The following is a 15,695-nucleotide window of genomic DNA, read 5'->3' as shown; positions in this document are numbered from 1 at the left end:
AGAGAGAGAGAGAGAGAGAGAGAGAGAGAGAAAGAGAGAGAGAATCTCATCTGCTGGTTTACTCCTGAACCTGGCTGAGGTCAGAAGCCCAGAACTCCATCTGGGTCTCCCAACATGGGTGGCAGGAACTCAAGTACTTGAGTCCTCAACTGTTGTTTCCCAGGCACATTAGCAGTGAGCTGGATTGGAAATGTAATAACAGAGACTTGAACCAGTCTATGGGATTTGGACATCCAAGTGGCGGTTTAGCCCCCCTTTGCCACAACACCCACTCTTCTCTGGTTTATGCTTTCACAACTGCTTGTTATTCCACAAATATCACAAAATTGAACAAAGATCAGATGTTTGCTTTACAAAATTTACATTTAGTTAGAGGAATTGGCATTATTTTTTAAAGTACAGAAATAATGCAAACTAGTTATAAGGGGGAGCTTTCCTGATTTGGGGGATATATTTTTGTGATCAGTTCTAAAAGATAGATTGGGGTTGAGTAAGTGAAGGGCGAGAGAGTTGTAGATCTTCCAGCACTGAGGGGAGGGCATGTGTGAAAACATGCTTGGGAAGGAACAAGACACACAGGAATAAAGGTAAGAAGGGTTGAAGGTCTGGAGTAGGGAGCTAGAGGGGATGGGATGGTGTCGGATGACTCTTGACGGTTCAGTCAGATCAGCAGGAACTTGGAGCCAGCTTTAGGATTCTGGTCTTTGAGAGCATGAAAGAAGATGGAATATTTTAACAGTAGAGAAATTTGCTCAGAATATTATTTTTAAAAGATCATAGAGTTGCACTATGGAGCGTTTTCTGGGGAAACAAGACAGATAGGAAGCTAGGTCTAGTAGCAGATGATAAAGCTTGGATTTAGGTTAAAGTAGTAAAAACTGAAAATCAGTGGATGCCTTTGAAGGAATTTAGGAGGCAGAATTCTCAGAATTTAGTACTGGCTGAATTCGTGTTGGAAAGGGAAGTTTCAAGACCAATCCATTTTTAGGTAGTTGATGGTGTCATTCCCTGAGATATTCCTTCTTTAAAGGAAAGATCTTCAGTCTAGGTTTCATTTTTTTAAAGGTTTATTTATTTATTTATTTGAAAGGCAGAGTTACAGAGAGGCAGAGGCAGAGATGGGGAGAGACAGAGAGAGAGAGAGAGAGTTCTTCTGTCTGCTAGTTCTCTGAAGTCAGGAGCCAGGAACCTCTTCTGGGTCTTTGACACAAGTGTGTGTGTCACAAGTGCAGGGGCCCAAGCACTTGGACCATCTTCTACTGCTGTCCCAGGCCATAGCAGAGAGCTGGATGGGAAGTGGAACAGCTGGGACATGAACCGGCACCCATATGGGATGCCGGCACTGCAGGTAGCAGTTTTACTCACTACACCATAGTACTGGCCCCAAGTCTAGGTTTCTATAAATGATATGTGTGTGTGTGTGTGTGTGTTTCCTTTGAGATATTCAAGTCAAACAGATAAATTTGTACCTTAGAATATGATCTGGGTTGGTGGTATGAATTGAGAATCATTAGAGGAAATGAGAACAGATAATATAAGGAAAGAGTTTACAGTAAAACCAGACTGTAAGATTCAGCCCTGGAGAGCAACAGTGCTTAAAGTTTGGATACAGAAAGATGAATCAATAAAAGAGACAGTCAGGTGGTCAGAGACACAGGCAGGAAATTAAATAGTGTCAAAGAAACCAAGGAAAGCTTCAATGAGGCTGTAAAAAGAGAAATAATGTTGCTAAGAAATTACATAAGATGAGGACTGGAAATGTCTTAGATTTGACCTCTTGGAGGTCATTGGTGACCTGGAGAAGATCCAATTGGTAGACTAATGGGAGAAAAAGCCTAATAGGTTTATTGATGGCTATATAATATGTTAAATGTAAACTTAATGATTTAATGTAAAATTCAATGATTGAATACATAATATGTTGATAGATATATAATATATATAAACCAATGTATTATATATGAGGTAGGTACTTCTATTCTCACAACTAACATAAAAGAAGCTAAGTCCTATAGATATTAGTCACATAAACATTCAGTATTTAAAGTCAAGATTCGGGCCGGCGCCGCGGCTCAATAGGCTAATCCTCCGCCTAGCGGCGCCGGCACCCCGGGTTCTAGTCCCGGTTGGGGCGCCGGATTCTGTCCCGGTTGCCCCTCTTCCAGGCCAGCCCTCTGCTGTGGCCAGGGAGTGCAGTGGAGGATGGCCCAGGTGCTTGGGCCCTGCACCCCATGGGAGACCAGGAAAAGCACCTGGCTCCTGGCTCCTTCCATCGGCTCAGCGCGGTGCGCCGGCCGCAGCGCGCCGGCTGCGGCGGCCATTGGAGGGTGAACCAACGGCAAAGGAAGACCTTTCTCTCTGTCTCTCTCTCTCACTGTCCACTCTGTCTGTCAAAAAAAATAAAAAAAAAAAAAATAAAATAAAAAAAATAAAGTCAAGATTCGATCATGTCCCTAGCATAACACTTCCCTAACTGAAGATAATTTTTTTAAAGATTTATTTATTTATTTGAAAGTCAGAGTTACACAGAGAGGAGAGGCAGAGAAGAGAGAGTCCCATCCGATGGTTCACTCCCCAGTTGGCCGTCACGGCAGGAGCTGCGCCCATCTGAAGCCAGGAGCCAGGAGCTTCTTCTGGGTCTCCCACGTAGGTGCAGGGGCCTAAGGACTTGGGTCATCTTGTGCTGCTTTCCCAGGCAGGCCACAGCAGAGAGCTGGATCAGAAGTGGACCAGCAGGGTCTTGAACCGGCGTCCATATGGGATGCCAGTGCCTGAGGCCAGGGCGTTAACCCGCTGCGTCACAGTGCCAGCCCCAACAATTTTTAAGCAAGGAAAGTTTCATTTTTTTCATTGAGTTTTCTTGCTTTTTAAAGATTTATTTATTTATTTGAAAGGCAGAATTATCAACAAAGACAGGGAGAGACACAAGGAGAGATTCTTTCATCTGCTGGTTTACTTCCCAGATAGCTAGAGCTGGGCTGGACTGAAGTCAGGAGCCATGAGCCTCTTCTGGGTCTCTCACGTGGGAGTCAGGGGCCCAAGCACTTGGGCCCTTCTCAGCTGTTTTCCCAGGAGCATTAGCGAGCTGGATCAGAAGTGGAGCAGCAGGGATGCCGGTATTTAAATGGGATGTCTGTGTCACAGGCAGTAGCTGTAGCAATTTCACCATAATGCCTGCCCCAATTGATTTTTCACACAAAGTGAGATAGAACTTAGGTTTATTGATTTAAAAAATAATTTATTTAGAGGAAATATCAAACATTCATAAAATAATAAAGAACAGCTTAATTCATCACCATTAACATTTATTAACTCATGGCTTTTCTTGTTTAATGTGTATCTAAGTCATCATCCCTCATCTTCCACTTCTGCTTTCCTTACCCCAGCAGATTATTTCAAGGGAAATCCCAGACATAGCACTTCCCAAATCCCATTTTTTTTAAGTTGTTCATTTTGTATGTTATAAACTCCCATGAGCATTTCAACTATCTGATTAAACCTATCTCATAGTTCAAATGGAAGAACAGGAAATAAAACTACATCTAAAGTTGTGAAAGTTTTGAATTTTTTTCACTTCCACTGAAAGGAACCATTATTGATTAAGAGGCTAAAGGTCAATCAGTATTTCTTTTGATGCTTGGCTGCCTTTCTTTCTTTTTTTAAAACACTTATTTTATTTAAAAAGCAAAGTGCCAGAGGGTGCCAAAGGAGAGATAGAGATAAAGATGCCTGCAATAACTGAGGCTGGATTAGGCAAAAGCCAGGTTGCCAGGAATTCCTTCCTGGTCTCCTATGTGGATTGCAGGGACTCCAGTACTTAGGCCACCATTTGTGGCCTCTCACGTGCATTAACAGTGAGCCAGCAATGTCTGCAATTTGGCTGCCTTTCTGTAAATTGTGTGCAGTAATGAAATTATCAGGAAAACTTAAATTTCCATATTTAATAATTTATACCAACATGGCTTTAGTCATTATTGTCTATAGAGGTCAGATAATGGAAAAATAGCTAATGATTTTGTATTTTTCTGGAGATGATCTCCATATCTTAAACATCATAAAGCTCTCTTGGAGATCACTTCGGGTCTGGTGAAGTCGTGGTTCCCCTTTGTGCTTTTATGTGACATCACAGTCTAAGTGAATGACAGCTCATGGTGTACCAGCTGCCAAAGGCTGAGCTGACTAGAACATGAATGAAAAGATGCTCCCTCTGCTTGTTCTCTGTCTGAAGACCACAGATTCCATCTTTTTTCTAAAGTCCTGCTAAAGGTGGATTTTTTCTTCACTTGAATTTTTAAAAATTCTGTTTTTGTTTCATAGACTGAAGGTGGGATGTTAAGAGTAACAAGTTGTATATTAATAATGTATAAATGCTTATGAATATTCAGTATATGTGATAGCATGAGCAGTTTTATTGTGAATATATCACATTTATTGAAAATAAATCAGTTTGGAAATTTTACACATTTCTGACTCTCAAAAAAAGAAAATCCATTCTGTGGGCCTGAAAATGTACAGCAAAGGAGTGGCAGAGGTTAATGTGTCAGGCGTTCTGGAATAGAATGATCACTGAGAACTGGCATGGCTAGGGCAGGTTTCATGGCAGACAGGCTTGAACTGCTTCTTGAAAAACAGGACTTTGTAAACTGGAACGGAAAGTGAAGGGATGCTGGGTGGGGCAACTGTAGTGAGCAAGGAATACAATGTGAAGATTTGTTCACAAGAGGATAGGGGTTTGTAAAGAATAAAGGGAGAACTGACTGGATTACATGGGTGGGGAAGTAAAGGGAATTTATTTCTGTCAATGCTGTTGAATACTGCAAGTATAAAGAAAACTAGCCTAATCTGTCAATTAGGAAATAGTTGTCAGTAACTTCATTTTGGGACACAATTGACACAGAAAGTCAGTAATTAAAATTAAAGTGAGATGTGAAGACAGGGAAACAGATCATCAAAAGTCTGTAGATCTTTCTTTTGGGATATTGGAAAAAAGAAATATGAGAGAAATTAGAAATTAGGAAGAGGCTCAACGTTTAGGGGTCTCAAGATAGGGTGAACTGGGCATCTTTATAGCTTTGTGAGGAAAAAGCCAATTAAAAGGGTAAAACATTTAAATGCAGGTGAAGAAAGATAAGTGATTTTAAGAAAAAACATTTTTAAGATGAAAAATACTGGCTGGCGCCGCGGCTCACCAGGCTAATCCTCCACCTTGCGGTGCCAGCATATCGGCACACGCTGGATTCTGTCCTGGTCGCTCCTCTTCCAGTCCAGCTCTCTGCTGTGGCCTGAGATGGCAGTGGAGGATGGCCCAAGTGCTTGGGCCCTGCACCCCATGGGAGACCAGGATAAGTACCTGGCTCCTGGCTTCGGATCAGTGCAGTGTGCCAGCCACAGCGCGCCAGCCGCAGCGGCAATTTGGGGGATGAACCAACAGCAAAGGAAGACCTTTCTCTCTGTCTCTCTCTCTCACTGTCTACTCTGCCTGTCAAAAAAAAAAAAAAAAAAAAAGATGAAAAATATTGAGGACAGTCAACAGCACCTCTCATCATTCACAAACAACTATATAAAGTAAGTCTCTTCCTAAATCCTCCAGTACGCTTCTTTGCTATTCCATCTTTCTTGTTAACAGTTTGGTAAAAAGTTTTCCAACTTTGCCCCTTTATTTAAACAAATCGTCCCCCTCTGTCTTACTATCCGCCCCAAATGAATCTTTTTGTTAAATAAAAATGAAATGATGCCATATATATTTGTTTTCAAATTAGTTTCATTATATTGATCTCAGAGATCTTTCTAGCTCAATATACACACTCACAAATCAAATCCATATTACTCTTTTTAACAAGCACATAATGTTATTTTGTTTGGTTAGATTGTACTTTGCATGCAAATTATTTCATTGGTGAACCCTTCTTGGTAGTTTAATTAAAAAAAATGAATCACTGTGTGTTGCAGTGCTGAATAATGGTCCCCAAAGATATCCATACCCTGAACTCGGGAAACTGAATGCCACCTTATATGACAAAAAGCCATTTGCAGAGGTGATTGTTAATTCAATCATATCAACTGGGAATTGAAATAGAAAAATTGCCTTGGATTATCTGGGTAAGCCCTAAATGTAGTTTATATCCTACAAGAGGAAATAGAGGGAGATTTTAACTACAGAAGACCATATGATGACAGATGCTTAGGGATGCAATGTCAGATAGATGCCACTGGCTTTGAAGACAGAGGAAGGTACAGTAAGTGCAGGGATATGGGTAGCATCAAGAATCCAGAATAGGCGAGGAAATTGAGATCTTTCTTTGAGCCTGATGAAGAAATCAGTCTTGCTGACATTAATTTCAGCCCCCAACGAAACTCATTTTGGTTTTTTGGCCTCCAGAAGTATAAGAGTTAAATTTATTTTGTTTTAGGTCACCAAGGTTGTGGTAATTCAGTATGATCTTATCTGATCTTGATTACATCTGCAATGATCCTATTTCTAAACAAGGTCACATTCACTGGTAGGGAGGTTAGGACTTAACATGACTTTTTTGTGGACACAATTCAATTCATGTACATTTAAAAGATTTTAATTTGATACACAAGTGGTTTTAAAGGTTTATTTCTGGTAACTTGCTTTTTTTTTTTTTTTTTTTTTTTTTTTTTTTTTTTTTTTTTTAGATTTTATTTATTTATTTGAGAGGTAGAGCCACAGAGAGAAAGATCTTCCATTCACTGGCTCACTTCCCAAATTGCCAAAAAGGCAAGAGCTTGGCCCATCTGAAGCCAGGAGCCAAGAGCTTCTTCTGGGTCTCCCACACAAGTACAGGGGCCCAAACACTAGGGCCATTTTGTATTGCTTTCCCAGGCCATAGCAGAGAGCTGATTAGGAAGAGGAGCAGCTGGGCTTTGAATTGGCACCCATATGGGATGCTGGCAACTCAGGCAGAGGCCTACTCCACTACGCCATAGCTTGATGGAATTAGTGCCTCACTCCAATAACAAGACTCTTGGTGGATTAGGGATTTAGGGAGTGCTAGAGCAAATAAAAGATGAGTGGATTTTTGAGGCTAATGAACTTGATGCAGACTAGAAAGCATCTCAGAATACACATCATAGCATATTTTTATAATTAGTAAACAAGCAAAGGTAAACAAGCATTTTTGCATACACATATACTTGTATAGAATGTATGTCAGGAATTTGTACTTGTTTTTATGAAAAGCAGCAAAGTGAGGGATTGTGGATGGCACTGGCAGGAGTACACAGGATTCTGCGGCGTGGAGGATACACAAGTGTTTATTACTATTTTTGTTGCTATCCTCCTATTTACACATTTACATAGAAATTTCCTATTTTTATTCTCCTATGTATTAACATGTAATAAAAGAGCGTTTTGTAAGTTGACCTTTAGAGTAAAATTGTGGCCACCTAGCATACACATGAAAAGAAATGGTAGACAGAAAGTTAGAAAACGCGCTGAGTCACGTACTAAGCCCAGAAATCGATACTGAAGAGAGGCACCAATTCTGTCACTAAGCCATGTTCTCCAGGCGTTGCTCTGAAAAACTGACAGATGACATAATACTGGGAAACACATATTGTAAAAAAGGCTCAGTGCTCTTCTGAAACTCAACCACACACCAACGAAAAGGCTCACATTGTGACCAAAAACACTGCTCCTATCACAATTCGGTTCCAGAATTCACGGTCCCAGGGCAAAGCTTCCATCACAAACTTCCGGACGGCCAGACTTTTGCCCTATTCCAAAATGGCTCCGGCACCCACAGTTGGAGAAGGGCGCGTGTCCGGAAGTTACGTAACGCCATAGGGTAACGTGCCCCTGTCCGTGGGGACAGTTTCCGCCATTTTTGAAAATTGGGAGGGTTCCGGAGTAAGTGCAGTTGCCGCCGCGGCGATGGCAGCCTTCGCTGTGGAACCCCAGGCGCCCACGCTGGGTGAGTAAAATACTGCTTCTCCTTTGCTAGCGCTGCCATCCACGCTGGAGGCCTGGAAGCAGGCAAGACTGGAAGGCAGTCGTCAGCTTCTCGTCTGCTGCTTTCGTTTGCGTAAGGGGGAGCTGCTAGCTCTCCCCAGATCCCTAATCAGTCCTAGCTCCAGCCGTCGTAACCTGGCTGCTACCAGTGCCGCTCCGGAAGCTGCGAGCGCTGGGAGGGTGAGAAACCGGGTATCTGGTTGGGCACTAGCTGAGAGTCGGGCCGCCACACGCCGGCCGCGCGGTGCGGCCCCTGCCTGAGGTTAAACCCCTCCCCTAATTTCTCAGGCGCGGAGCTGGGTCGTGGCGTTCACACACCCGCTGCGGCGTCCTTGGGAAGGAGCTGGCCGGCGTACACGTGGGTGGGCGTGTCCAGGAGTGTGTGGTGTAGCCGGCTGCTCCCTCGTCACCTGTGCTTGCGCGGTTGCGATTCCTTGCCTTTGCCAGGCATTGCACAAGGAACCTGCTAACGAAAGCTTGCGTCGTGCGATATATAATCAGCCCAGTGACGTTAGCCATTGAGACAGTGGCCTTCATAGTAAACAAGATATTAAGTTCTCAGGATTTCCCCCGCCATTATCTTGGAAAATGACTCTATTGTAGGAGGACTTTTCTTCTTATTAGTCACGTTATGATTTTCAAAAATTCATTCTACTTTAGAGGAAGCCTTGCTGAAACACAGTTTTTGAAAAAATATACCAAGTTAACAGCCTGTTCATCTCCTTCGCCTTTTTTTCTTGCTGAGTTTTGCTGTAGGATTAGTTTTTTTTAGATTTTAAGAGAATGTAAAGTTTGCTATGTTTTGGTAAAATAATTTCGAATTTCTTTTGAGACTGGAGTGACTTGTTTCAGTGTGTCATAAAAATCTAAATGCGGGACATCAGTGTGGCAGATATTCTGCTACATTAAAATTTATGTACAGCTGTTGATCTGTGTGTTTATTTTTAATATATTTAGGAGCTAGGAAAGCTTCATTTCCAGTTCCAAAGTTTTCTGTTCAGCAAAGACATTGTCGAGTGCATGTTTGTTGGGGTTATAAATGTCAGTAGTAAACTCATCCTTATTTTCTGCCTTGCCGGAAATCTGACACTAGCTGATACTAAGTCCACATATGGCAGATACTCCCGATACCTACCAGTGTAAGATTTTTTCAGCACCTATTGGAATATGAAGAATAAGGGTTTACTTATAATTTTTAACCATTTAGGAGAACAGATGGTGAAATGGAACTTTAGACTTAGGGATCCATTGATTAAGCTTGGTCTTTAAGTGAAATTTTGCCCTCAGCAGTGATTAGTGACAGAATTCCTCGAGTTTCTATTGAGAGCCTCTTGTGTTCTCTTGACTCTCTGGCACGTTCTACGGTATCATATGTCTGGAAATGTTAAGAACTTTTTTTAACCTACTGTGTTTGCCATAATTTTGGGGTGGGATTGGAGAGTTAAGGTAGTTTGTACTGTTATCAAAAATTTTGTATTTTATTAATTTTTTAAATAGCTGTTCAGTTAATCATATGTGTATAAAGTTAATTGAAAATAGATCTTAGTAGAAAATAATAATGGGACTAGGAGAGGGACGAGGGAGAGGCGGGGGAGTATGGGTGGGAGGGAGAGTATGGTGGGAAGAATCACCATGTTCCTAAAGTTGTAATTATGAAATATATGAAGTTTGTGGAACACAAAATAAAAGGTTTCTGGGGAAAAAAAACCAGAATTATGCTTTTGTTAGACTTCTGATTAGAGTTTAATGTATGTTCTTTAGAAGTGTATAGTGGTATCATGTAACATAGTAACTAGCATTTTGTAAAATAATTACAAAGTAATTATAGTTATTCACACCTTATTTCAGTATTTGCTTTATACTTTTCCTAAGTACTTGGCTTTTTTTTTTTTTTTTTTTTTTTTAACTTAATGGGAAAGGCCAGCTCCGCGGCTCACTAGGCTAATCCTCCGCCTTGCGGCGCTGGCACACCGGGTTCTAGTCCCGGTCGGGGCACCGGATTCTGTCCCGGTTGCCCCTCTTCCAGGCCAGCTCTCTGCTGTGGCCAGGGAGTGCAGTGGAGGATGGCCAAAGTGCTTGGGCCCTGCACCCCATGGGAGACCAGGAGAAGCACCTGGCTCCTGCCATCGGATCAACGCGGTGCGTCGGCCGCAGCGCGGCGGCCATTGGAGGGTGAACCAATGGCAAAGGAAGACCTTTCTCTCTGTCTCTCTCTCTCACTATCCACTCTGCCTGTCCAAAAAAAAAAAATAACTTAATGGGAATTATGATGAAGAATAATTGACAGTTTCTGGATAGCAAGAAATAAACTTTAGATTATTTAGGATAGAAGTTAAATAGCAGTTAATAAAATCCATATAAGTTACATGCCAAAATGGGATCTGAGTGCCATGAATCATATTTAGGCTTGTCATCTAATTGAAAAAATAAATTTTCATAAGCAGAAATTTTTAATTCTACATTTGCAGATTAAATACTTGATTTCTGCTGTTATAAGAAACTAGTAGAAGCATAATAACTAATGCTTATTGAATACTTACTGTTTATTATGTACTGGGTTGAGTGATGTACTTGCAATAATTGTAATAAAAGCTTTATAAGTGGTTGCCACATTAAGGCCCATTTTGCTTAATAACCTTGAACCCATGTCTCTGAGTCCATAGCCCTTGTTTCCCTTACTGTGCTATTTTGCTCTGAAATTAGAATGAATTATAGCTTCTTCATCTTCATTGTGGGAATATTTACCCTGGAAATTGTGAAATTAATTTTGAATAGATGATTGTGATGTATCAGTTCTCTCTTTAAGTTGGTGTTATATAAGGGAAACCTTTATTGATTACAGTATTTCTAAATAATGATTTTTTAAAAAAGATTTCTTTTATTTATTTGAAAGACAGAGAGAGGGGAGAAAGAGAGAAAGATCTTCCATCTGCTGGTTCACTTCCCAAATGGCTTCAACAGCCAGGGCTGGGCCAGGCCAAAGCCAGGAACCAGGAGCTTTATCCAAGTCTCCCATGTGGGTGCAGGGCCCCAAGGACTAGGGCTCTCTTCTGCTGCTTTCCCAAGTGGATTAGCAGGGAGCTGGGTGGGAAGTGGAGTAGCTGGGACTCGAACTGGTGCCCATATGGGATGCTGGTGTTGCAGGTGGTGGTTTACCTGCCATGCCACAATGCTGGCCCCTAAATAATGATTTTTTTTTAAAAAGATTTATTTATTTTTACTTATGAGGCAGAGTTACAGACCGAGGGAGAGAATGAGAGAGGTCTTCTATCCAGTGGTTCACTCCCCAAATGGCTGTAACAGCTGGAGCTGGGCCAATCTGAAGTCGGGACCCTCTTCTAGGTCTCCTACTTGGGTGCAAGGGTCCAAACACTTGGGCCATCTTACTCTGCTTTCCTTGGCCATTACTAGCAAGGAGGTGGATCAGAAGTGGTACAGCTAGGACTTGAACTGGCACTCATAAAGCTGCCTCACCACAGCATTGGCCCCAATAATGATTTAAAAAAAAATTGAGAGAATGAAAGTGTGCACATGGGAGATACAGAACTTCATCTGCTGCTTAACTCCCCAAATGACTGTAATAGTTAGGGCTGGGCCATGCTGAAGCCAGGAGCCAGTAGTTCCATCCTGGTCTCCAACATTCATGGTAAGGACCCTGGTAGTTGGGCCACCTTCCTCTGCCTTCTCAGGTGCATTGGCATGGAGCTGGATTGGAAGTGGAGCAGCCAGGACTGAGTCTGGTGTGCCTATATGGGATGCTGGTGTGATAAGTAGAGGCTTAACCTGCTGCATCCTGATGCTGGCTGCTCTTGAATGGTTTTTAAAATGACTCAAAAAATAAATTTTCCCAATTTTTCAATGTTTCTGAGTTAGGATGCTAGTTATCACCATTACTGATGGTTGCATAATTACACTTTTATCACAGAAATGATTCTCTTTTTTGTGGATGGGAAAGAAGAAATGGACCATTTAGGAAGCTAACTACCATTGTGTTTGATTTACTAAGACTTTGTGTAAATAATTGGTGCACTCTGTCCTTGTTTTTAGTTGTTGTATGGTAGAAACTGATCTAGAAATAGAAATTATTCTGTGTATTTTAGGGATAATTTTGAATACTAAGCTAAATTTACTTAATTTAAAAATAAGTGCTGATTTTTCAACCTGTTAATGTAATCAAAATTAGCTGTCAAGTACTGTGAATACAAGATAATTTTGTATTTTTCTAGAATTAATTTTCATTGGCTTTTAAAATAAATTCAACTATGGTTATATAATATGTAAGAGTTTTGAGTACATTTTTAAAATTATGCTGGATTCTTACACCATTTTATTATATGACAGAAATACTTTAAATTTGTTTTATATATTTAATTCATTTAGGATCTGAACCAATGATGCTGGGTTCACCTACATCTCCAAAGCCAGGAGTTAATGCCCAGTTCCTGCCTGGATTTTTAATGGGGGATTTGCCGGCTCCTGTGACTCCACAACCTCGATCAATTAGTGGTCCTTCAGTAGGAATAATGGAAATGAGATCACCTTTACTTGCAGGTATTTGGATTGCTCTGAATACGTTTTGTAGTATGTTAATATGCATAGTAGACTTTTGCAGAGTGTTGGTACAATATTCATCCTCATCTATACAATTAATAATTAAAAAATTAAACAGTGTCAGTATAAAAGCAGAGCCATGATTTTTTTTTTTTAAACATTTATTTATTTATTTGAAGGAGTTATAGAGAGGCAGAGGCAGAGAGGGAGAGAGGTCTTGCATCTGTTGGTTCACTCCCTAAATGGCCACAGTGGCTAGAGCTGGGCCAATCTAAGCCAGGAGCCAGGAGGTTCTTCTGGGTCTTTTACGTGGGTGCAGGTACCTGAGGACTAGGGCCATCTTCTGCTGCTTTCCCAGGCCATAGCAGAGAGCTGGATTGGAAGTGGAGCAGCCGGAACTTGAACTGGTGCCCATATGGGATGCTGGCAGGCACTTCAGGTGGTGGCTTTACCTGCTACGCCACAGTGCCGGCCCCAGAGCCATGATTTTAATGTTCTTGAATACAGGTGTAAGCAGTATAAGTTATAATTGCATTAACCACTCATTATAAATATGCATACTATATTTAATTGAATTTTCTAAGATGCCATTGATTGTAAACATTACCATTATGTTAAGTTCCAGAAGGAAGGAAGAACACTAAATATGATACAATGCCAAAATGCCACTCTTTGTAAAATATTTCCTTATTTTGGAGATATTTAAAAAAATTATTTATCTGAAAGGCAAGGTTAGAGAGGGAGAGACAAAAATAGAGCGATATCGAGATCTTCCATCTGTTGGTTCACTCACCAAATGCTGTACTGGCTGGGTTGGTGGCTGGGCCGGGGCTGAAACCAGAAGCCCAGAACTCCATCCAAGTCTCTCTCATGGGTGGCAGGGCCATCATCTGCTGCTTTCCTGTGTGTGTTAGTGGAGCAGCTGGAACTGACACTTGTTTTGTATGCTAGTGTTGCAAGCAGTGGCTTAACCCCTTATTTTAGAGATATTAAAGTGAGATGCAGTGTTAAAATTCTTAGAATGAAATATGGTCCTTTAACTTCAACTGATTTCAATTTAAATAATTCATCTTAACATATAAGAAAAACAGTCAAAAGGAGTTTGATTTGAAGTTTTATAGATATGAATTCTACTTCCAGTCACAGTAAGATCTTACGTATAGTGTATTTCACTAAAAAGTACATACTTTGAAAACTAGCGGGAAACTTTTTTTTACATAGAATTTACAGTTGTCATTACAAAGTGTTGTAACCTAAATGCAACCTGCAGTTCTTATGGGTCTTCTTTAGGAAAGAACTATTTTAAAAGATAACTTTGTGAGGTTTTGACTGAATAGTGAGGATTAGCTACAGAGTGTTGGAATTCCAGTTGTGAGCTAATATCCTTTTAACAGATGTTTAAATGGAGACCCTTGTTACCCTAATTGCCCTGTAAAGTATGATTTGTTTTAAAGTGTTTTTTTTTTTTATTATTTTTCAAGATTTATTATTTGAAAGGCAGAGCAACAGAGAGAGAGAGAGAGAGAGAGGGAGGGAGAGAGAGACAGACAGATCTGTCTGCTGGTTCCCTTCAGATGGCTGTAATGGCTGGTTCTTGTCCAGGCTGAAGCCAGGAGTCCTGGACTCCATCTTGGTCTCCCATGTGGATGGCAGGGGCCATCATCCACTGCTTTCCCAGGTGCACTAGCAGGGAGTTGGATCGGAAGTGGTGCAGCTGGGCCGTGAACTGGCACTGTGTGTCAGCATTGGGAGTGGCAGCTTTATCCACTAAGGCACAACATTGGACTTGGCTTATTATCTTTTTGAATTGATCAAAGAGAATTACTGTAAATTATATTTGTAGTTATTCATTTAAGAACACCATTTTTGGACAGATTTTTAAAATTTCAGGGGCCAGTGCTGTGGCGTAGTGGGTAAAGCCGCTGCCTGCAGTGCCGGCATCCTGTATGGGTGCTGGTTTGAGTCCTGGCTGCCCCACTTCTGATCTAGCTCTCCTATGGCCTGGGAAAGTCGTAGAGGATGGCCCCTGCACCCGTGTGGGAGACCCGGAAGAAGCTCTTTCCTGGCTCCTGGCTTTGGATGGACCTGCTCTGGCCTTTGAGGCCATTTGGGGAGCGAGCCAGCAGTGGGAAGACTTCTCTCTGCCTCTGCCTCTCTGTAACTCTGTCTTTCAAATACATAAATAAATCTTAAAAAAAAATTTCAAATGTATTATTGTAGCCACCATATATTAAATGCCTTTGAGTCATGTAGTGTGCTAATAATTTTATTTATGTCTTTTTTTTTTTAAATCAACTTTAGTAGTTGGGATTTCCATTTTTCAAAAGAGGATACTGAGGTTAAATAATTAGCTAGAACTCATTTGTTAGTGTCAGAGTAGGACTTTAAGGTCCAGGTGGTCTTGTTCCATAGTGTGTATTCTACATAACTTAGGATTTACTCTCCAGGCTTAGACACTATTCTTACTGAGGCCCTGGGCTGCATCACTGTTTGCATTGCAGGTTCTCTGACTTAAAAAATATCTTTATGTGATGAAAGTCCATTTTCTTTTTTATTTTTTTTGACAGGCAGAGTGGACAGTGAGAGAGACAGAGAGAAAGGTCTTCCTTTGCCATTGGTTCACTCTCCAATGGCCGCTGTGGCTGGCGCATTGCGGCCGGCGCACCGCGCTGATCCAAAGGCAGGAGCCAGGTGCTTCTCCTGGTCTCCCATGGGGTGCAGGGCCCAAGCACTTGGGCCATCCTCCACTGTCTTCCCGGGCCACAGCAGAGAGCTGTCCTGGAAGAGGGGCAACTGGGATAGAATCTGGCACCCCGACCGGGACTAGAACCCTGTGTGCCGGTGCCACAGGTGGAGGATTAGCCTTTTGAGCCGCGGCTCTGGCCAAAAGTCCATTTTCTGTATCTTTATTATGTACTTAAATATATTTCTCCTGTGAGAAACATGAATGGGGTCTATTGACAGTTTTTACATTAGGGGATTATATGCTTAGGTATAGATAGATTAGAACTATATATCTATATGGTAGATAGTTACTCTGAGAAATGGGGTCAAATTTTGTATTGAAATGTTAAGTAGAAAAGGTAAGAATTGCATGTGTTTTCTAAAAGCTACAATTTATATTAAGTACTTGTTCTGAAGCCTTTTATACGAAGTATGGTAAATACAT

The 15,695-nt window shown here is 41.3% G+C and overlaps 1 protein-coding gene across 5 annotated transcripts in view; it reads left to right on the top strand.

Annotated features, from left to right (window-relative positions):
* Window positions 1–4,172: 4,172 nt before the first annotated feature.
* NUP35 (nucleoporin 35) overlaps window positions 4,173–15,695 on the top strand; it is a 429,947-nt gene continuing 418,424 nt past the window's right edge. For 4 of the 5 annotated variants that reach the window (XR_007920340.2, XR_007920339.2, XR_011387210.1 and 1 more), the window contains exons 1-2: window positions 7,783–7,937; window positions 12,356–12,526. Coding sequence is in view for 2 of the 5 variants with exons in the window: in XM_002712326.4 (XP_002712372.1) it covers window positions 7,898–7,937; window positions 12,356–12,526 (211 nt within the window). In the remaining 3 variants the exon portion in view is untranslated. Of the gene's footprint in view, window positions 4,267–7,782; window positions 7,938–12,355; window positions 12,527–15,695 lie in introns of those variants that run through there. The other variant, XM_070070497.1, reaches the window with a different exon arrangement.

The sequence above is a fragment of the Oryctolagus cuniculus genome, chromosome 3 (genome assembly GCF_964237555.1).
Source record: "Oryctolagus cuniculus chromosome 3, mOryCun1.1, whole genome shotgun sequence".
Taxonomy (NCBI): Eukaryota; Metazoa; Chordata; class Mammalia; order Lagomorpha; family Leporidae; genus Oryctolagus; species Oryctolagus cuniculus.
This window is presented reverse-complemented; position numbering and strand designations above follow the sequence as displayed.